We start from the raw sequence: 23,257 nt of genomic DNA, 5'->3' as shown, positions 1-23,257 counted from the left end.
CCAGGCAGGTCAGCGGAAACACCTCTCTTGGCTTCCTGGAATCCAGCTGGATCCAGTAGCCTTCGAGAGCGGACCATAACAATAGGTCCCGGCTCCCTGTGAGGGGGGAGAGCCATTTTGAGGGTGCATTTTATTAGGTGATGGTCCGACCATGACAAGGGTACCGACTCGAGGTCAGTCACCATCGGACCACTCTCACTCCCATTAGTGGAGAAAACCAGGTCAAGTGTGCAGCCACCCAGATGGGTGGGGCCATTGACATGTTGGGACATGTTCAAGAAGGCCATGGTCTCCAAGAACTCAAGAGCTGGCACGGAAGTCTCTGCCCCCACATGCACGTTGAAATCCCCCAAAACCAATAGCTTCGGGGAACCCAACAGTGCCGTGGAGACAAAGTCCACCAGCTCCGGTAGGGAAATGGCTGGGTCGCAGAGAGCACGGTAAACCAGCAAGATCCCAATACCATCCCTGGCCCCAATCGACACGTGAAGAGCCTCGAGACCCGGCTTTACCACTGAGGAGCGCCTAGCAACCTCCAAGCTGGATTTATAGACAATGGCTACTCCCCCCCGGCCCTCCAGTCTACCCTGGTGTTGGACAGCATAACTCGGCGGAGAGATGAATGCTAGGGGGGGACCCCCCTCTCCGCCAATCCATGTTTCGGTTATGCATGCCAGGTCTGCATCCTCCTCCAGGATAAGGTAGTGAATTACTTGGGCCTTATTGGATACAGACCTGGCATTCAACAACACCAGGCATAGAGTGGAAGGCTGGCTGGTCTGGCTGCCTCGATACTGGGGGTTAGTCACAGTCTCAGAACAATGAACAGCCTTCAAGCATCTGTTCATTGTTCTTCTGACACAAGTAGGGACTGTGCCAACGCCGTATCGCCCTCTACCTGTGATCACAAAGATGTTTTGGGGCCCCTCGCTGGGAGGGCAGGCCTTCCATTCCATGACGAAGAGGGAAAAGGGAGGGAGGAGGGGAGGAATGAGAGAAGAACGAAGAGAGAAAGAAGGGAGAAAAAACACGTATAACTTAATATAAACAAATCAAATAACAAAAAAGAAAAACATAATCACATACACTGCAGCAAATTAAAAGTAATACACATCTAGTGAACATACACCAACCAGTACAATAAACAGTAATGATTTAAAAAATTATTACTAATTACAAGTCAGACAATAGCTATCCCCCCCCATGCATCCCAGAGCTGGCTTTCTCCGCTGCGTAGCCTTGTCCTTAGAGATGTCAGAAGCAGCGCTGGTTTACAGTTTTCGTTTAAGGGGTAGAGCTCACAGTTCTCAGTTTTTAGCTCAGGGTTCACACTGTTAGACGTAAGCAGAATCAGAAGCACAGAGAACCAGGATGGTACAGGCTCAGTCCCTACCATTCTCAGCCCTTGGGGATCGATTAAAAAAGCGTCCTTGCCAGCTGGAAACCAGCAAGCGGGGAAAAGGAGGGCTGGGGAAAGAAACGCCAACACGGCACCGGTACGCTGGTACTCCAGCATTCCCCCAATCTCGCGGCTCCCTCCAACTCCTGCTGCGGCGATGTACTCTCCCGGACCTAGCTGGCTCCGATCCCACTCTCCGCCCACCTGTCAGGGGATCCCACCAGCCTCTGGTCACTGACCACCAGGTCTCCCGCAAGGAAAACGCCCAAGATATCCCTCAGGGCCAGCAGGAACCTCCATGCCTCCGAGCTCCAAACTCCGCTGTTGGAAAACGACACCAGCGTCCCGAGCACCGGCTCCACTCGGCTCCGTCCACTGCACCACAACAACTCCGCAACCGCAGCCCAGGGACCTGAGCTCTTTCTGGGCTCACCCCAGCACCAGTGCAGTCGGGGCTCACTTTCCAGGGACGGGGGCATCCGGCACTGGTCCGCAGTTCCTCTCCCCTCAGATGACCACCTCCACTCCCATCCAGCACTCACCCACCTCCAGAAGAGCGGAAGAAGGAGCTCCCGAACCTCCGAGCCCAGCCAGGAAGCCAGAGTAGCCCGCTCCCGGCTTCTGCTCCGACCCCTGCTTGTGGGCTCCTGCTCCAGCCATGCGGCCCCGGTTTCACACCGGTGACCAGATATCAAGGAAGGTGGAGGGAAGCAGGTGGGGGGAAAAGAAAAAGAAAAAGAGAGAGAAGAGAAAGAAGATAAAGAGAGAAAGGAAAAATAATAATAAATAAATAAAAGCCAAGAGGCAAACCGAGGCTGCGGAGAGGTGCGCTAGCCGCCCGCCATCGGCGCCATCTTGGGAAAAATGTCCTTATTTCTAACTCATTTTGTCCATATTTCTAACTCATTTCTAACTAGTCCTTATTTCTAACTCATTTTGTCTTTCCTCAGCCTTAATCCTTTCTCTTTCAAAATCTAGCTCATTTTGTCTTAGCTGGAATTCCTGATCCAATTTTCACTTTTGAAACTCTAGGGAAGTTAACTCTCCTCTTGAGATATCATCCTCCTGAGCATCATCATCTTGCTCAGATAATTCAAGAGGGCTTTCCTCTTCATGAGGTAAACTTTGCACATCTGATACCTCCATTGTTAACTGATTCCCTCTCTTAGAAGGCATGGTTTATTTGTTTTTCTTTTGGATAAGTTGGTTGGTTTAATATAGGCAAATAGACAATCCTCAATTTAAAACCACCTTTTCCTTTTCTGTGTTAGAGAGATTGATACTTTGTAGCTTTCCCCTGACAGCCATGGATTGCTGCTTTGTTACTTTAGGCACCCAGCCTTGCTGTTCCTTGTGTCTGAGGCACTGTTTTGGCCTCCAGACACCCAGCTTTTCCCCAAAGATATTTATTTTCTTGTAAGCCTCAGTTTTATTCACCTCAGCTATTCCTTTTAGACCTTGGCTTTCACTTTTGTCCCCTCAGTGCTCCCTTTTCTCAGAGCTTTGGAATCTAAAGCTAGCCCTCTTTGGTCCTTACGCTTTCAGCATGAGGTAAACTTTTAACTACAGAAATCTCCTTAGAGTCCTTTCCTGTCTTTGTCTTTCCACAATCAGGAGTCCCTACCATACTATTCACACAGAGCTTTAGGGTTTCCTACTCCTTTACTTGGACAGGTCTCTTATACTCAGAGAATTTCTTTTCCTTTTGGCTTACTGGCATTCATTCACTTTGAATCCCAGAATTTGAAAAATTCTTTTTACTTTGGCTTACTGGATTTCTTTCACTTCAAATCCCACCGCTAAGCTGCCACGTTATGTCACACATACCCAGTTCCATGTTTGTTTTTCTACACACCCAGGTTCCCTTTCAGGCATGACATGTACTTTTCACCCTTTTTTGCTGGCACCAGAGGATATGTTCCTCTCTGTACCAAATATGACTATTAGATCAGTGTTGTCAAATATAACAATGTTTATTTATGGGTTTGTAGGTAAATCATATAAAGAAAATCATGGATAGTCTTTTATTATTCATTCAATAAATGTTTTGATTACATGTATGCTTGCTTATGTAGATTCACTTTAATCATGGTATTACTATATTCAACTATTTATTTTTAGCACTTTTATCTCTTTCCAGTCTTAACCACACCAATTTTCCAAGTTCTTGTTTTCAATCCTTCCCTAACTATCCCTCTTAACTCTTTCAATCTCTCTTCTTCTTCTTCTTCTTCTTCTTCTTCTTCTTCTTCTTCTTCTTCTTCTTCTTCTTCTTCTTCTTCTTCTTCTTCTTCTTCTTCTTCTTCTTCTTCTTCTTCTTCTTCTTCTTCTTCTTCTTCTTCTTCTTCTTCTTCTTCTTCTTCTTCTTCTTCTTCTTCTTCTTCTTCTCTAACTCTCTAACTGCCTTAACTGGCTCTGTCCCAAACTATCTTTTTTTCTCCCCTAGTTCTGTTGGTGTAAAAAATAAGCTCTCCTAAGAGAATGCTGAAAGCTGGAATAGAGAGGTTCCAAGTCCAGTTCACCCCTATTTAAGTTGAGATGAGTCCTTGTCTCAACTGGGCTGTGTAACTGGCACCCTTCTACCAAGTCTATTCCCACTTAAAAACCACTGAGAAACCAAGTTGAAATCATGAGTCTTAGAGTCATCCAAAACTCCCAAAACTCAGGAAAATACTGGACTCAAAGTAGCTTAATTTGTGGCCTTAAAGAAAAACAAAATAAGTATGGTAGCAGGTTATCTGTTCAAGAGACCAAGCATAAGTTTTAAGTATTATGGTTTTATTAGAAAAATAAAGATTTAGATAAATTCAGTTTATTGCAAAGCATAGCATTCAAAAACATTTCCATAACTAAGGTAGTTAGAAATCTCGCAAATCCCAGCTACCAAAAATAAAATAAGAAAACTACTAACTAAAAAAATAGGTAAGTCTGAGCCTCCCTTTCTATTCTCCTACTATGAACTACATCTTAGCAAATCAATGGGAGCTACAAAGTCCATTCAAAAATCTATAATCCAAGGTAAAGTCCAAAAAATCCATAAGCACAAAAAAGTCTCTCTCTGTGTCAGCATTCCTCCATTTTCTTCTCATGCTGGAACACCCCCCTTCTTCACTCTCCACTGACGTACACCAGTCAGGATGAAGGAATGCTCGTCTCTCTCCACCTCCTTTTCTCATGAGACTCGCAGGTGTTGTTGACATTCTCTGATGTTATGACTCGGCTCTTCGTCCGCGGTCTCGGCCACTCTACCTACTTGATAACATTCCTACTAGCTGTAAGAGAAAAACAGCTTCTCGATGCTTCTAGTAAAATGACACAGACCGAGATGGATTCTTTCTACACCATTTCATGACTACAAATACCCTTTAGAAATTACATTCTAGCTTCAATAACCTAAACCATGACACTGCCCCTCCTGTCCTGTAATAGGCTCCCACACCAGAACTTTTACCTGATGGACAGGAGTGATGTGTGAGCTGTCCATCACAACCACTCTATTTTGCTTTGATCAGACCTCACCTGGAGTATTGTGTTCGGTTCTGGGCACCACAATTCAAGAAGGATGTTGAGAATCTGGAATGTGTCCAGAGGAGGGTGACCAAAATGGTCAAAGGTCTGGAAGCCATGTCCTATGAGGAGCGGCTTAGGGAGCTGGGAATGTTTAGCTTTACAAAAAGAAGGTTAAGAGGGGACATGATAGCCATGTTTAAATATTTGGAGGGATGTCATATTGAGGAAGGGACAGGTTTGTTTTCCACAGCTCCAGACACTAGGACAAGGGGCAATGGTTCCAAACTACAGGAAAAGAGATTCCACCTGAATCTCAGGAAAACTTCCAGACAATCAGAGCTGGTTGGCAGTGAAATATGCTGCTTCCAAGTGTGGTGGAGTCTCCACAGGGCTGAGAAATTCTCCAATTTGCACTTTCTGGGGACGGTCCTCCAAGAAGGAACAGAGCCAGGCAAGAGCCAAGCTACCAATTCCCAGCTCGGAGAGCCTCCCCAGGAGAATACCATGGTCGATGGTATCAAAGGCAGCTTAGATATCGAGGAGGACAAGCAGAGACATTTTGCCCCTGTCGGCCTCCCTCAGCAGGTCATCAAACAGGGTGACCAATGCCATTTCCATGCCATGGCATGGCCTGAAGCCCAGCTGGAATGGATTCAGGGCATTGGTTTCATCCAGAAGAGCCTGCAGCTGATTGGCCATGGGCCTATAATTACGAATATCGTCCACCGCCAAGCTCGGTTTCTTCCTAATGGGCCTAATGAGTGTCTCCTCCTGGAGAGACCCGTTAATTATTGCTGTAGCCCATTCAGATGTTATAGGCCTGGCTGCTTTGATTAGCCAGGCCGGGCAAGGGTCAAGGGAGGAGGTGGTGGCATGACAGCGGTCAAGCACTCTGTCCACCATGTCTGATGTCACAGGCTAAAAGTGGTTAAGTCTCATCGAGCAAGATGGGGCGCTGGTCATTCAGCTCAATCCACTATTTTCAAATAGGGGGCAAGATCCGGTGGATGGCCTCCACTTTTGATTTTTAAAAAGCTGCAAATTGGTCAGGTGAGATGCTAGTGGGAGGCTAATCACTATGACCAACTCCAGATAGATCACGAACTATACTAAAAAGTTCCACCTGATGGTTGGAGGCTTTGCTTATCGAGACAGCGAAGTAAGATCAACTAGCAGCCTTCACCTTACATTTGTAGAGGTTAGTCATGATCCTGACAGCTATTTGATTATTTTCCATTGGGTTCCCCCTCGATATGTTCTCTAGCCTTCTCCTATTTCGCTTCATTGATCACAGCTCTGGATTAAACCAGGGCAAAGGGCGATCTCTGTGCTGGAGAGGGTGTTTAGGTGCGATCGTGTTAACAGCCCTGGTGGTGGCAGCCAGCCAGCTATTTAGGCATTATCTTCATTTTGACTACTACAGTTCTTCCAAACCAAGATAACTTCCACTTTTGATATTCTTTAATTTGTTCTTTATTTTGTTTTTTCATTTTTCCAAATTCATTTTAACAATTTCTTGCAAATTTCAAGTAATATTTATCCCTAAATATCTAATAATATTTTCGCTTACCCTCAAATTTTATTACTTCATTATTGAAGAAGGAAATTACTTCTTTCTTCATGATCATAACTTGCTGACATAAATTCTGATTTACACCAGTCTACCCTTACTCCCATTACTTCTTCAAAGACTTTTAAATGCCATTTAATATTTTCAATAGAATTAATTGGATCTTCAATTGCTAATGTTATCTGCAAATAATTTTATCTTGATTTTATCTTATTCCCTAATCCTTTTATTTTTGTATCGTCTCTAATTGTATTTACTAATAATTCTATTATCAAGTTAAATAGCATTGGAGATAGGGAGCAAACTTCTCTTGTTCCCTGGCCTAATGTAATTGTTTCTGTCATACCATCATTTACTAAAACTGTGGCAGTATTATTTGAATATACTTGCTGAATAATATTTCTAAGACATGCACCAAAACCTATTTTTATTAGTATTTTTAAAGCTAAACATTCCACTGAATCAAAGGCCTTGAAAATATCCAGTGACAGTATTCCTGCTTTTGTCTTTACCTCTTTAATTTAGTACACTTCTCATTAAACCCCCCCTTTTAGAAACACATTCTGATCTTTACCAATATTTTCTTCAATACAACCATTAAATCTTTTAGCTAAAATAACTGTAAATATTTTAGCATCCTTATTAATTAATGAAATCTGTGTATATGATCCCATATTTATTGGGTCCTTATCTGGTTTCAAAATTAACATTATCATTGAATGGTTCCAGGAACTTGGAATTTCTTCCCCCATTAATATTCTATTAAATAAATCCTTCAATTTGGGCAAGAGGAGATTTTTAAATGCCTTATAATATTTTGGGCCTAATCAGTCTGAACCTGGCATCTTACCTATTTTAAGTTTATGTATATTCTCAGCTATCTCCTCCTCTTGTTCCATTTTTTCTATATCTTCTCTTTGTATTTTTTGTACAATATTATTTTTATATAGTCATACATTTGATTGATAGATAGATAGATAGATAGATAGATGATAGATAGATAGATAGATAGATAGATAGATAGATAGATAGATAGATAGATAGATAGATAGATAGATAGATAGATAGATAGATAGATAGATAGATAGATAGATAGATAGATAGATAGATAGATAGATAGATAGATAGATAGATAGATAGATAGATAGATAGAGGGAGGGAGGGAGGGAGGGAGGGAGGGACGGACGGACGGACGGACGGACGGACGGAAAGACAGACAGACAGACAGACAGACAGACAGACAGACAGACAGATAGACAGACAGACAGACAGATAGATAGATAGATAGATAGATAGATAGATAGATAGATAGATAGATAGATAGATAGATAGATAGATAGATAGATAGATAGATAGATAGATAGATAGATAGATAGATAGATAGATAGATAGATAGATAGATAAAACTTTATTATGGTCAAAGACCAGCATAAATAAAATATCAAAATATATAAATATACAGAGGTCTACAAAAATATTGGGATCAAATGCAAATACTCAGTTCTGAGGTGAACAACAACAGCATCAAAACATCTCCCCTAAAGCAATTCCAGAATTTCTAGCAAACCATGCTCTAACTGCAGAGACTCATCCACTTTTAGGGTCCTTTTTCTAATGCCCATTGCAGCAGTAAGAAATTTGGCAACCCTATGTGTAAGAATGGGATTGGAGTCAGACAGCAGCACATGCATACATTGTTGCTCTGTACAACTGGGAAATCGACCAGTCAGAGGAGAGAGAAGTTCTTCACATGTATCCTTGTAAAATGTGCACCGCAATAGGATGTGTTCAGTTGTTTCTATCTGCTCCATTCCACATGGGCAAAGGCACTCTGCTAGTATACTAGTATATTGTCCTTTAAAATATTCTTGAAAGGCCTCAACTTTCTCTCACATTTTCTTACCTCTAATACCCTTAACATTTTCAAGCAGTCCTGTTGTATTTTTTGCTTTTTTCACCTGAGTAAGTCTTGTTTCCAATTTAGAGTTCTTATTACTTAATTCAAAATACTCTCTTTTCAAATTTATTAAGTTTCTTTGAACTCTTTCTAATTGAATACCTTCTTTCTATTTAGCTTGCAATTCCCTCATTATCTTGGTATCTCTAGATATTATAAAGAGCCTTTCTAATTCTTTTATATATAACTGTCTACTCTTTTCTCCTTGATGTTTCCTTAAACTATAAGATTCCATTATATGCAATCCTCACATCAAAAACTTCATAATATCCCATATTAGTCCCACTTGATCTCTTCCTTCCTCATTAATTTTCCATATTTCTTCTAAACTCTTTTTCATATTTTCAATTACCTTCTTAAATCTAAATATATTGGTATCCATCCTCCATCTTTTAGCTTCTTTATAGTCACAGTTTATATTAAACTCCATATTCAAGCATTCAAGTTCAAGTTTATTGTACTGGCTAAAAGCCATCATAATTGTTTAAAATACAAACATGATCAAGTAAAATCATGATAAAATCACAGACATATAAAATAATGAGAGACCCTTCATATCTGGGAGTCCGCCACACAATTGATCACGATGGCTCTTAGGAAATTAGAGTGGAATGATTCTGGCCGCTTTTGCAAACAGAGCTGTTCTGTATATAACATATGGGTCACAGTCCAAAAGTAACCTGTGTCAGCAAACACGGGTCCAAAAACACGTGTAAGCCTGGACAGAGAGCAATCAGGAGTTTGCACATGCTAAAATGGGCTGAGTGAGTCCAAACTCAGCTAGCCAAGATACAACACTCCTTCTCACAGGTCTGCCCACATAAGAACACCCTAGTACTCTCAGATATTATTATGAAAAGGTCAAGTGGGCTTTGTAGTCCTTAGACTTAACTTGCACCACTGACAGGACTCTAAGTAAGCTAGGCCGAGGCAGCACTCTCAGATGACCCTATGACAAGTGTACTGTTCAGAAAACCAATTGAGTTTTATAATCTTTATTTTATTAAAGAATAAGCATGTTACTAGGTATCAAAGCCAAATTAAACCAAAACAAATAAACTAGCATTGTGCTGGTAAGTTACAAAGATGTAGTGAGGCAAAGAAAACATGAAAAATAGAAAAGTGTTCAAAAACCTTATAAAAACACAAAAAGCCATTAAAAAGAATAAAAACAGTTCCAGTCCAGGAAATCATTAGTAAAAACAAAATAATCCAAGTAGGTTATAAAAAGGCTATAGTCCTCAGTGATCCTGTAGAACAAAAATCCCTAAACAAAAGTAAAAATCCATTATATGTCCCATAGTCCTTAGAAAAGTCAAACCCAGTAAATTCATAGGTAATCCAGTATAGTAAAGGTTAGTCCCATGTGTCACGAATGACTGAAGGATCGGTCTTGAAAGTCAATGTCTATAGGCAAAAAGTTCCTTTTTCAAGAGTAACTGGCAAGGGCTTATCGCACCTTCCCACGATGTCATCCAATCAGAGTTCGTTACTAGGCAAACAGTCCTGTTGCATCACATGGCTTCTTTCCCATACGCACCAGATGTTATTTGGGTTACTGTAGTTTATCAAAGAGTCACAACAATTCCCATCTAATCACACCGAGTCCTTTCTCAGGCTTTCAGAATAACATTCTCTCTGCTCGCCTAGAAAACAACCTGTCAGCATAGCAAAGTTACTGTATACAAAGAAACAAGATGGAACCTCTCTGGCTCATTTCTTAATTACAAAACCCATATGCCTTAAAAGATTTTAACTCAAAAACCCATCTCATCACAACCTGACCACCTTTATCTGAGGGCTTCCCTCCTGTAGGGCAGCCAAAATGTTACCCAGGAATTTTTCTCTAGGCTTTTGATGGAGCTGACAGTTGAGTAGATAGTAGACAACATCCTCTATCTCACCTGCTCCGCAAATACACAGCCTTAGATGCTTAGGAACGTTCATGTACCTGATGCCTAAGACAGCATTTTGCATGGTTTGAAAATGAAGTTCTGTGAATGCGGTTGTCAGGGAGGCAAAAGTAAGTGTATTGCCTCAGGGAGGCAAAAGTAAGTGTAGCATTTGCCCTCATGGCCCCTGTTTATCTCATGAAACACAGAGCTCACAGAGGCAAACCAAAACACCTCTTGACACGCTGCCACCAGTCGATCTCCTTATCAACTTAATTTACTTAGAAAAGACTAAGGTCCATTCAGTACTGACTTTTTAATAGAACAGGTTTATTGATTACAGTTGGTTTCTGGAACAATTCATAAGCACATTCTTCAAGTTTCATCAAGCTTCAATATTAACCTTCTATAGTAATTATCACAGGTTACACTCAGACTAATCACTCCTCAAACCCTTTCAGCCCCACCTCTTAACCATATTAGCATATAACTCATGAATAATATATAACTTATTGCATAACAAGGGTGAACACTACAATAAGTATTATGCCCTTGAGTGGTTTGTTTTCAGCAGATGGTACCAGTGAGAGAAATTTGAAGTGTCTATTAAGGCTGAGTCCTGATCATTATCCAATATGTAGATCTTTTAAAAGAAAGAAAGATCTTTAAAAATCTTTATGTTGTATTAATTGGATCTGTGGCTCATTGGCTTTCTTTTCTTGCTCATAAATTTTTTTAGTCAAATTCCTTGTTTGTTCTTGAATTCTGTCAATTTTATTATCAAGCTCTTTCAATTTGTTTGTAACCAAGCTATTCAACATTTTATTATCCTTTTTTAAGATCCTTAATTTGTTGTTCCATTTTTGATAATTCTTCTATATATCATATTTCAGATCACCAATAGCACCCATAACTTCCTTCTGTAACTGAGTCATAGCATCTGTAAACTCTCATTCTTGGGCTTTTCCTGCCATTTCTGACTCCTCCAGACATTGTAGATGTGCTGTATTTCTATCAGATGACCTCTCTCTTGAATGATTCTCTTTCTCATTTCTCAAACTCAAATGCTTACCCCGTTTCTTTAGTCCTCTCTCTAGACATCTAAATTGTTTTTATCTTTCCAGTCTTTATTTGGAGGTTAGCCAGTTTTAGAACTATGGCACTGTGATATTCCAACAAAGACCACTTTCAGCAGCTTTAAACTTGCCAAAATTCCCAATTTTATATAGATTATGGTGTATTAAATTGTGTATTTTAACAGATTCACCACTTGATGGAGCTCAAGTGTCTCGCATAAAATCCACTTTAGGCACACCATTAACTTCTTCTTCCAGAATATTTAGTTGATGAAACTAGGTCAGAGGGAGTGCTTCCACTCCTTTCCAAATGCTTTTATCAGTTCAATCTGTGTTAGAGTTGTCTTGTTTTAAACGCAGTCAATTGAGCACACCACTTATTTTTTCTCTCCTGATTTAAAAGTGATGCCTGGGGGTGAGGAGGACTTACTTCTGAAGCCTTTAAAAATTGTTATTACAACCTCAAATAATCACCACAGCTGATTTCCTTCAGTTCATTTCTCCCCCTTGGTAAATTAATAGAGCGGTGGTTTACTGGCCCAATTATATTTCAAAACTCTGAATCCAGATTCAAACAGCTTTCTGTTTTAAGCAGATCCAGTTTCAGCCACTCCTCGCACTTCAAGGAGGTTACTTTCATTTTCTCTAAACAGCTACTGAAGCCAAACTAATTACTCAGTTCTTATCAGCTGTGCTGTATAATTTCTTCCTTTTTATTGTCTCTTTCTCTCTCTTTCATCCCTTAGTGATCTAGGGAGTAGAATTACGGCTTAATTCAGCCACCTTTCAGCTCTTGGCAGGCTTCATCATCAGATGACACTCCTTCCTCCAACAAAAGTTTTTCAGAAGTTTTTCTCTCTGTCTTTCTCTTCACATCTCCCCCTCCAATAGGTACATAAGATCTCACTTACTGAAATTTTTTTCAGGAGTTCAATCATAGCTCTGAATAGTTCTGGACTGGATATTTATTTTTCACAGGCTGGACAAAAAGGAAAAAAGTAGCCTTCTGCCATTACTATGGCTCCACCTCTATGTTTTATGTTGCAAAAATTTCCTGGGTTTTATCATATTCTTTGAAGGAAATATTGGAAATTCCTTTGCAAATGTTCTGGGTAATGGCTACATACTCCATACAGTTTTCCACTTGTTGACCATTTGTTGATGCAAGATTAAGCAATTCTTTATCCCTTTTTTATGTGGCTGAATTTGACTCTGTTATTTCAAACCAAGGAATCTCAGTCAAGAATTTCCTATAAAATACAGTATGTTGTAACAACAAAGATGGTGTTTAACTTCTTAATTCTTATAGTATGTACAGTATATTAATCACATGTGTATCCCACTTTTTCCTGAAGGGGTAGAAAGAGGAAAGCAAAATGGTTTTATGTAGGACATTCGTTCCTATACTAGTTGAATATTCTGAGTTCAGAACTAGGCTCACAGGCTTAAGGTCACACTTGCAGAGAGAATCCTTTTTGTGAAAGAATATACATTTTGTTGGAGGCAAAAGGACTCAACGTGACTGAGAAGTTTAAAATGGCTTATGCACAATCTGGCATGTGTATGATTATATAAACAGAGAACAACAGCAAGACAAAATATAAGATTTCAAACCAGTGAGTATATAGCTTGCTTTATGCTATCAAGTCAGAACTGATTTATAGTGATCCTAACAGGGGTTTTAGGGTGAGTGAGATATTTAAGGAGTGGTTTTACCAGTTCCACACCCCCAGTGAGTTTCCATGGCTGAGTAGGGACTTGAACCCTAAGTCCAAGTCTGTCACTATATCCAGCTACAGTATATCAGGTATATAATACAACAAGGATAAAAACACATTCAAAATAATACTCAGCAATAAGAGTCCATACAAGAACAGGGGTGAAATATGAAAGAATAAAGATCTTTGGGCCATAGAAAGCTTTTCTCAATATTATTCATCCTCGTGCCCCTTTCTTGACCGTCAAGACTCAGAGCCCACGAAGGCAAACAATCCCGTTTTACACTGCTGTCACCAGGTGATCACTAAATCACCATTACTTCAGGAAGATGAAGATTCAGGTCCACACTTCAAAGTCTTTTAAATATAACTTTTTTTTAGTGATTACAGAAATTGATAGTGATTCATGAATATCTTCTTTAGGTACATTTATTATTAACAACAGCCTACTATTTGATAATACACTCCTAACTCTTAATCACTCCTCAGATTTCCCCAAACCTCCCACTTCTTTCTCTCCGGTGTTCATTTTCTTTGTGTCTCTTTGCATCTCTTCCCTCTCTCCAAATTCACCACTGCTCTATAAGTCGTGGGGATAAGAGAAGCTATGTTTGTCATAGGGATTGTCTCATCCAGGGATAGTCATAAAACAGTATAGTTATAAAATATTTCTCACTCAGTGGAACAATGATGTTAATTAGCTGATTTATCACATTTCTATTGCCAGCTGCCAATGACTTGCAAGCGAGCTATTCAGCTGCTTGTTTCCACCCACTGGTTGATTGAGGAGTTTCCTGGATCAAAATGGGGGTAACTGGCATTCCCCTGTGATCAACAGGCATCTCCCCTATTTGCCATGTCTTCAGTGTGATTTTAATCCCCTGGGGGGGTCTCAAACAAGTCGGAATTCAGCCCAGGGATGGAGCTTCATCCTCCTGCTGCTGTCTCGTTGCAGTGTGAAGTGGAAGTCTCTACTTATGCTTTCTAATGTTACCATATATCTACTTCTATATCTTACATATTGTAGCTGTTTCACCTCAACCTGCAAATTTTTTTCTTGCATATTCTGTATATACTTAGAGAAGCATATCATGTGGTTGACAAAGAGACTGCAGCATGCAAAATAAATCTGTATTTATTAGTTGTCAATTATCACCAACCTGTTAATTTTATGGCCATAATAGTTTATCTCCTAAAAATGTGAATTAAAGTGTATTTACTTTAGTTTCAAGGTCATCATACATGAGCCAAGTCACAATGGCCTTTAGGAATTCATAGAATCATAGAATTGTCGCAGGGTTGGAAGGGACTTTGAAGGTCTTCTAGCCCAACCCCCTGGCCAAGGCAAGAGACCTCATACCATCCCAGACCTCATTTGATCATGGACAGATGGCTGTCCAATCTTTTCTTGAAAACGTCCAGCAATGGGGCACCCACAACATCAGGAGGCAAGCTGTTCCATTGCTTAATGGTTCTCACTATCAAGAAACCTTATTTCCAGGTTGGATCTCCCTCTAATGAGTTTCCACCCATTGGTTCTTGTCCAGCCCTCAGGTGCGATTGATAATAAATCAATGCCCTCTTCCCTGTGTCAACGCTTCAGATGTTGGAAGACTGCTATCATGTCTGCCCTCAGTCTTCTCTTCATTAAGCTAAACATACTTAGTTCTTTTAGTCACTCTTCATAGGATTTAGCCTCCAATCCCCTTATCATCTTGCTCTTCTCTGCACCCCTTTCAGGGCTTCAGCATCTTTTTTGTATTGTGGTGACCAGAACTGGACACAGAACTCCAAGTGCAGACTCACCAGTATGATATAGAGTAGCACTATCACTTCCCGTGATCTGGATGCTATCCCCCTGTTGATGCAGCCTAGGACTGTGTTGGCTTTTTTGGCAGCTGCAACACATTGCTGTTCCTTAGGCAATGGTCCACCAGAACACCTAAATCCCCCTCACAGATACTACTGTCGAGCCAGGTACCACCTAACCTGTATCTGTGCATCGGATTTTTCCTGTCTATGTGCAGGACCTTACTTTTCCTGCCACTGAACTGCATCTTATTCAATAGGGCCCAATGTTCAAGTCTATCTAGATCCTTCTGAATGTTGAGTCTATCTTCCAAAGTATTAGCAATTCCCCGAGCTTTGTGTCATCAGCAAATTTGATGAGTGCTCCTTCAATCCCCTCATCCAGGTCATTTATGAAGATGTGGAAGAGCACTGGGCCCAAGACAGGACCTGGAGGGACCCCACTGCACCTTCCCTCCATGTAGATGTGGTTCCATTGAGGACCACACGTTGAGTGCGGTTGGTCAGCCAGCTGCAAATCCATCTGGTTGTTGCACTTTTTATCCCACTTTATTCTCTCTTACGCAGATATAGGTTGTGGTCTACCTTATCAAATGCCTTACTGAAGTCTAAGTATACTATATACTGGAACTCTTAATATAGCAAAATAAATATGGTATAATAAGTATCACTAAAACCTGGTAGGATGAAACTCATTACTGGAATGTAGTTATTAGGGGGTATAAACTATTTTGGAGAGATAGAACTAGCAAGAAAGGAGGAGTAGCAGCTTTATATGTCAACGATGTTTATACTTATGAAGAGATCCAAGACTTAAATCCATGAAGCCAGGCTGAGAGCATCTGGGTAAGAATTAAGGGGGAGAGAAACAAAAGGGATGTCATTTTGCAGGTATATAACAGACCTCCAAGCCAGCCCGAGGAGTTAGAAGATGTCTTCCTGGAGCAGATGGCCACACATTCATTCTTGGAATTTGTTATACAGTGGGAAGGGGAAGCCAAGTGCAACCAGATATGCATTCTAGACTTTAAGAAGGCCAATTTCAGTAAACGTAGGGAATTACTGGCTATAATTCCATGGACAAAGATAGTGAAAAAGAAGGGAGTTCAGGATGGATGGAAATTTCTTAAAAGAGAGATAATAAAGGCACAATCTAAAAATGTTCCAAAATGAAGGAAAAACAGGAGATGTCTAAAGAAACAAGAATGGTTGACTAAAGAACTTTCAACTGAACTAAGTGTTAAAAAAACATGTATAAGAAATGGAAAAATGGGGAAAACATTCGAGTTCTCCCTGTGTGTTCCCCATAGTGTATACACATCTGAGCCCTTTATGGCTGGCCTTTTGTTTGCTTGCTGTATCTTGTGTTTTATACTTGAGTGTCCCTTCCTTCTCACCACTTCCTTCCTCATTGTCAAGTTCAGTGTCTAGGGGTTTGTGCTTTGCGTTTGGTCCTAGAGATTGTCCTCCTTCCCCTTGTAGAGTCAGTTTAAAGCCCTTCGGGTGAGTTGAGCTAGATGTCTACCAAATACATTCTTCCCAGTGCTTGTGAGTGTCCCTTCCTTCTCACCACTTCCTTCCTCATTGTCAAGTTCAGTGTCTAGGGGTTTGTGCTTTGCGTTTGGTCCTAGAGATTGTCTTCCTTCCCCTTGTAGAGTCAGTTTAAAGCCCTTCGGGTGAGTTGAGCTAGATGTCTGCCAAATACATTCTTCCCAGTGCTTGTGAGGTGCAGCCCGTCTCTTGCCAGGAGCCCTTCATGTAGGTAGTGTCCGGGTGTCTGTGCACTCCAAAACGGCTGAGCAGAGTCAAATAGGCTAAAGGTGCCAATACTTCCCCAGTCCCATCCAGAGAATATGCCTGGATTGGATACCTCAAATTTGGCAAAATCAGTTCAGGAGGAACATAGTTTTTGCAAATCGAACTTAAATCAGCAGCCGAATCTCTAACAGCAATTATTTGGGCAACATTCCCGTGGGTTATAATCTCAATGGACTCACGGTACCACTGGTTCGACCAAAGCAGTTGCTCCTAGGTCAGCAAAATATTAGGATCCACAATTGTATAAGGAAGCTGATTTTCAAAATGCTGCTCAGCTTCAGTAATTTTCCACTGGGCTGCAGCTCCAAGTATGCATGTTGCTGGTAGTTTGGAGGGGCTGGAATTCCTTTGTTCTCCCTGGCTGGCACAGGAGGCATGGAAAGATTAACTCCTGTCCAGGCAGAGGCAGTAAGACCTCTTGGTTAGGGTAATGGCTCTGACTACCCACAGGCTGTGCTTCTTGTTCTTTGGGCTCCTGCTGATTTTCCTGGTGTGAATAACTGAGATATTTTACCTTAGGCATTGTGATGCGAGTACATGGGGGAACTGGAGGGGCTTTACTCGGTGTCTTTGGCACTTGGCTAGAATAGTCAGTTGCTTTAGGACAGTCACATTTATGATGATTGCCACCACACTGGTAACATTTTATGCAGTAAGCTGGTGTTCCCATGCCCCTTCCTTTATGATCCCCAAAGGAAGTACGCTTCACTTCCTGCGGAGCAGTCTATGTAGACTTTTTAAAGTCCAATTGCTTTTTGGGGGCTTCTGAAGTAGGTTTAGGTTTCTGAAGCCTCTCTTCCTTTCGGAAAGCCCACATTTTGTCTGCAGCTAACACCATCTGCTGGAGGCTAGTATAATGTTTTTCCATCAGGCTGCTTTTAAGCTCAACAGGCACCATGCTTAGAAAATGTTCACTCATGAACCGCCTCATTTCTGCAGTGGTTTTCGCCCCAGCAGTCTCTAACCACTGGTCTCCAACCTGTTCTATTCTATCTGCCAATGCAGAAAATCTTTCTTTGTAATTCTTTTTGATACTTCTGAACTGCTGCCTCATTGTTTCTGCAATGTACCTGAAGCGCTGATGCACCAGGTCTTTGAACTCCTCCCACGAAATATCTTTGCCTCCCTGGCAAGCTAAAATATTTGCCAGCTGCCCTGTTACTTGGATATGTAGGAGTTTTACATAGAGGTGCCTAGTTACTCCCAAATCCTTACATGACATCTCATAATTAATCATATAATCTAAGGTGTCAGCTCCTTCAGTGTAAAAGGGTAATTTTTTTCTGTCATAATTGTTCAGAGACTCACGCTTACGTGCCCTCTCTCTAGCCTTAATCTCAGCTTGCTCTTTCTCAAATTTGACACATTCCTGTCTTTGCAATTCACCTACCTGCTGTGAATGCATGAACTCCCTCTGGCAAGCTACGAGGTCTGACATCATCAGAGTCAAACGATCTGTTGATGATAAGTCAAGACTTATTGGTGTTGGAGGTTTGCCCATGACTCCATTGGCTGCTGCTGCGCCTGGAGGCTTCTGAGTTACTGGGACTGAGGGAAAAGGCTCTCTGTCTTCTTCCTCCTCTTCCACATCATCTCTCAGCCTCGACTATGTGTGATTGCTCTCCAGGTGTTGTTTTTCATCTCCTTGTCTCAGGTCTAGATCCAGACAATATGTTGTGTCTTTACTCCTGATTGTCTTCTAACATGGCTGATTACATGGAACTTTCCCTTCGCCTCTTAGAGAAAACATTTCCATCATACAAAATCATTCTAACACAGAACCAATATGGATCCATTTTATAATTCTCCACAACTATATAACCCATCTTCAATTCAAGTTTTAACCTTAATATTCACAACCATGACATCCTCCATTCCCTCATTGGATGTTGACCCTCTGTTGGAAGTACAGATGAAAATAGCACATGAGCTGACAGTTCTTTTGCCTTCCTGCTCATAGTCCCTTGCTATTTTTTAAGCGCTTCTTTGTTGTATCATTGGTCCCATTGTGAAAGATAAGGAGGGGATAATAATCAGCAAGCTTGATAATTTGGGTAAACCTCTCTGTCACGTCTTTAATCTTTGCTCTTGGGAAACAACATACTTCCCTTAAAACTTTTCTGGTCTGCAGATTGCTGATTCTGTTCCTCTAAGAAGTGAGTCACCAATTACTACCACACATCTTTTCCTTTTTGGGGTATCTGACAAGCTCCTCTTCCCTGTAGCAACCTGAGCTGCTTTTCGTCCTGTCACTGGAACACTTGATGAAGTTTAATATTTGAATGTCCGTACATCTTCTTCTGGAGGAGAGCATGAAATTGGTTGTTCAGTTCCAGTGGCAGGGATAGTCTTCTTGTTTTCTTTGTCCTCTGAGTGATATGTTGCCGTTGCTTGTCTTCATGGGCTCCATTTTTCCTGGTATTCAAACTAGCAGTTGTTTCTCCCTTGCTATGTTCAGTTTGCACACATGCAAATTTCCAGGAATTGTTCATTTTTCTGGATGAGTCTGAGAGTGGCTAGACATGCCTCTAGATGCTCCAATTTCTCCCCCAGTAATGTGATTTGCATTTGGCGCAGGTATAATTGGAGTCTTCCTCAGGCATAGAAACATAGCACACAGCTTGCAGGTTACCACAGTGCTAGCCTCATTCTCCATGGTTTTCAGGGTCATGCAGCTCCAAATAGGTATTCTTTTCTAGTCCCAACAGATACTCCAAGTGTGCTGCAAACAGATATTCCTTTGTAGCCCCAATTTAGATGTTTGGGTGTATGATTTGTGCACCTAACAGCACACAGGCTGCTAGCTTGATCCAGCAAGACCAAGTCCCTCTGCTTTGTTGTTCACGGTAAGCTCTGCCCCACTCTCCAAGTATCTTCTGCTCTTCCCCACTCTCCCAGAATCCTCTACCGGTATGCAAATGCTCCCAATGAGGTAGTACCCAGACCACTAGCTTGATCCAAGAAGACCAAGTCTCTCTGCTTAATGTTCATGGTGAGCTCTTCCTCAGTTTCCCAATATCCTCTGCTGATATGCAAATGCTCCCAATGAGCTAGATCCCAAGCTGCTAGCTTGATCCAATGAGACCATGTCCCTCTGATTTGTTATTCACGGTGAGCTCTTCCCCACTATCCCAGAATCCTCTGCTGGTATGCAAATATTCCCAATTCCACTGCTTTCAGAATTGAAATGGGTCAAAATGGAGCAACTGCCTCAGTGGCAAAACCTATAGGATAGGAGGCAGCCATGAGACTTTGGAAAGCAGCCTCGTGGCGCAGTGGTTAAAACGCTGTACTGCAGCTAAAACTGTGCTCACGACCTGGGGTTCAAATCCCAGGTAGCCGGCTCAAGGTTGACTCGGCCTTCCATCCTTCCGAGGTCGGTAAAATGAGTACCCAGCTTGCTGGGGGGGCAATGTGTAGCCTGTATAATTACAATTGTAAACCGCCCAGAGAGTGCTTGTAGCGCTATGGGGCGGTATATAAGTCCAATAAATAAATAAATAAATAAATAAATAAATAAATAAATAAATAAATAAATAAATAAATAAATAAATATTGGTGCCTCACAACCTGCCCTAAGTTACTTTCCTAAGTACTAATGTGGTTGATAATGCTGCCTTCAATTTCTAAATAAAACATAATTCAAAAGAAACACAGAGAGAAACATTTTCTTGTTTCTTATGTCTCCACAGAGAATTATTGGAATGCAGCATCATTCATTTTTCCATCTTCATATCTCCATTTCTCTACCTTTCAAGGGGAAACTAGTGCTGACATTTCCTTCTACTTCAAAACATCAGCTCCTGATGGAGTGTTCCTTGAGAATCTGGGAAATTCAGACTTCATCAAACTTGAGCTAAAATGTAAGTATATATCCAGCATTAATGAGAATGTTAGACAAAAGTAAGTTGTTAAACTTCTATCACACAGTATATTCTGTAGAAACAAACTATTCAAAGAAGCAGGAAAATGTATTTGAGTCTCCTTGTTCACTTTAGTTTTAAGGCAAGTTTTCTCTTTAATTCATGGTTAGGTTAGTTAGTTAGTTAGTTAGTTAGTTAGTTAGTTAGTTAGTTAGTTAGTTAGTTAGTTAGTTAGTTAGTTAGTTAGTTAGTTAGTTAGTTAGTTAGTTAGTTAGTTAGTTAGTTAGTTAGGCATCCTTCAGTCTCGAAAGACTATGGTACCGTGCTCTGTATGGAGGACATGGAGCAGCGTCTAGTGTGGCTGAGGAGGCTGATTCGAGAGTGACAGTCTCTTCCACACTGAAGACAAATCCAATCTGTCCCCTGTCCAGCTCCCTGGTTTTGCTGCTTTTGTGACTTCCTCTTTGCCTCAGCCTGCTGGGCAAGGGTCTCTTCAAATTGGGAGAGGCCGTGATGCAATGCTTGCCTCCAGGATGAACACTCAGATGTCGGGGTTTCCCATCTGTTGAGGTCCATTCCTAAGGCCTTCAGATCTCGCTTGCAGATATCCTTGTATCGCAGCTGTGGTCTCCCTTTGGGGCAGTTTCCCTGCACTAATTCTCCATACAGGAGGTCCTTTGGAATCCGACCATCAGCCATTCTCACAACGTGCCCGAGCCAACGTAGACGTCGCTGTTTCAGTAATGTGTTCATGCTGAAAATTCCAGCTCATTCTAGGACTACTCTGTTTGGAACTTTGTCCTGCCAGGTGATACCAAAAATCCGTCGGAGACAACGCATATGGAAGGTGTTCAGCTTCCTCTCCTGCCGTGCACAAATGGTCCAGGACTCACTACAGTACAGGAGTGTGCTTAGGACACAGGCTCTATAGACCTGGATCTTCGTATGTGTCGTCAGCTTCTTATTGAGCCATACTCTCTTTGTGAGTCTAGAGAACATGGTAGCTGCTTTGCCAATGCGTTTGTCCAGCTCGACATCCAGAGACAAGGTGTCAGAGATGGTTGAGCCCAGGTACACAAAGTCATGAACAACCTCCAATTCTTGTGTGGAGATGGTAATAGAAGGAGGTGAGTCCACACCCTGTCCCATGACTTGTGTTTTCTTCAGGCTGATTGTTAGTCCAAAGTCTTGGCAGGCCTTGCTGAATCGATTTATGAGTTGTTGGAGGTCTTCAGCAGAGTGGGCAACAATGGCTGCATCATCTGCGAAGAGGAAGTCCTGCATGAATTTCAGTTGGACTTTGGTCTTCGCTCTCAATCTAGAGAGATTAAAGAGCTTTCCATCTGATCTAGTCCGGAGATAGACACCCTCGGTTGCAGTTCCAAAATCTAGCATGGAATTGGGCATCACTGAACTGGACTACACATAGTCTGGTCTGAGGGAGGAACAGCATTTGTATCAAGCTCTGCTCCCTTTTTAGTCTTTATTTTTTAATACTTAAAAAGTATTAAACTGCTAAAGTTGATTCATTAAAAGAACTTTGCTTCTTTGTTGTGGCTGAAACCTAAGAGAGCAAGAAACATCAATTTTCCCTGGTGAAGTTTACCAGCAACACAATGTCTGAAAATCAAGATTTGAATGTGATCATCAGAGATTTTCAAATAAATGATGTGACTGAAGACCTTTTTGGCTACTTGATTAGCAATTGATCGGTGGACCCAGGATTACAGGAAAGGTCATCAATTTTATCAATGGACTTGCCTGACAAAAATCCAAACTTACCAAACACCGATCCAAAGAGTATATCCATAGAAGAACAAATAGACAAATCTTATGGGCCTGATAATGAAGACATCAAAATTATCTACACTCAGTTATGGGACCAGTGATTCCTATTTGCAAAATCAACTCAAAGCATCTTCAATAAATTACATGCACTACATCAAGAAATATTCAACCTGAAAGCAACACTCCAACTCATAGCCACCCTAATTAAAAGCAGGGATTTTGACAGCAGCACCCCCCGTACATTTTCTAACCCAGACCCAAACTTCCACCAACCAGAAAATGAGATTCACACATTAGAAACAAACAACAATTCCTGCCTAACTTGAAAAGAACAGCACCTTATACAGCAGTTGGAGGACATAGAGTTGGCAACAAACTCTAAAAAAGGTTTCAGAAACTCAGGCCAATAATTGTAACACAAAAAAAGCTGCTGAAAACCTGAATTTAACCCTTTCAAATGTAGTAAAGGTAAAGGTTCCCCTTGACAATTTTTGTCCAGTCGTGTCCGACTCTAGGGGGTGGCGCTCATCCCGCTCTTCAAGCCATAGAGCCAGCGTTTGTCCGAAGACAATCTTTCCGTGGTCACATGGCCAGTGTGATTTAGACACGGAACGCTGTTTACCTTCCCACCGAGGTGGTCCCTATTTATCTACTCGCATTTGCACGCTTTCGAACCGCTAGGTTGGCGGGAGCTGGGACAAGCGACGGGCGCTCACTCCGTCGCGTGGATTCGATCTTACGACTGCTGGTCTTCTGACCCTGCAGCACAGGCTTCTGCGGTTTAGCCCACAGTAAATGATGAATGGCAAGATATTATGGCCAGATAGGCAGGGTATAAATAAATAAATAAATAAATA

General features: G+C 41.4%; 1 protein-coding gene across 3 annotated transcripts in view; it reads left to right on the top strand.

The window, feature by feature from the left end:
• Nucleotides 1–23,257, top strand: part of CNTNAP2 (contactin associated protein 2) — a 2,051,986-nt gene that overhangs the window by 1,808,794 nt on the left and 219,935 nt on the right. For all 3 annotated transcript variants that reach the window (XM_073002555.2, XM_078377431.1, XM_078377432.1), the window contains exon 16: nt 20,442–20,612. In XM_073002555.2, the coding sequence (XP_072858656.2) occupies nt 20,442–20,612 (171 nt within the window). The remainder of the gene's footprint in view (nt 1–20,441; nt 20,613–23,257) is intronic.

Source organism: Pogona vitticeps, chromosome 6, assembly GCF_051106095.1.
Source record: "Pogona vitticeps strain Pit_001003342236 chromosome 6, PviZW2.1, whole genome shotgun sequence".
Taxonomy (NCBI): domain Eukaryota; kingdom Metazoa; phylum Chordata; class Lepidosauria; order Squamata; family Agamidae; genus Pogona; species Pogona vitticeps.
The sequence above is the reverse complement of the archived record's forward strand: the minus strand, read 5'-3'. Positions and strand labels throughout refer to the sequence as shown.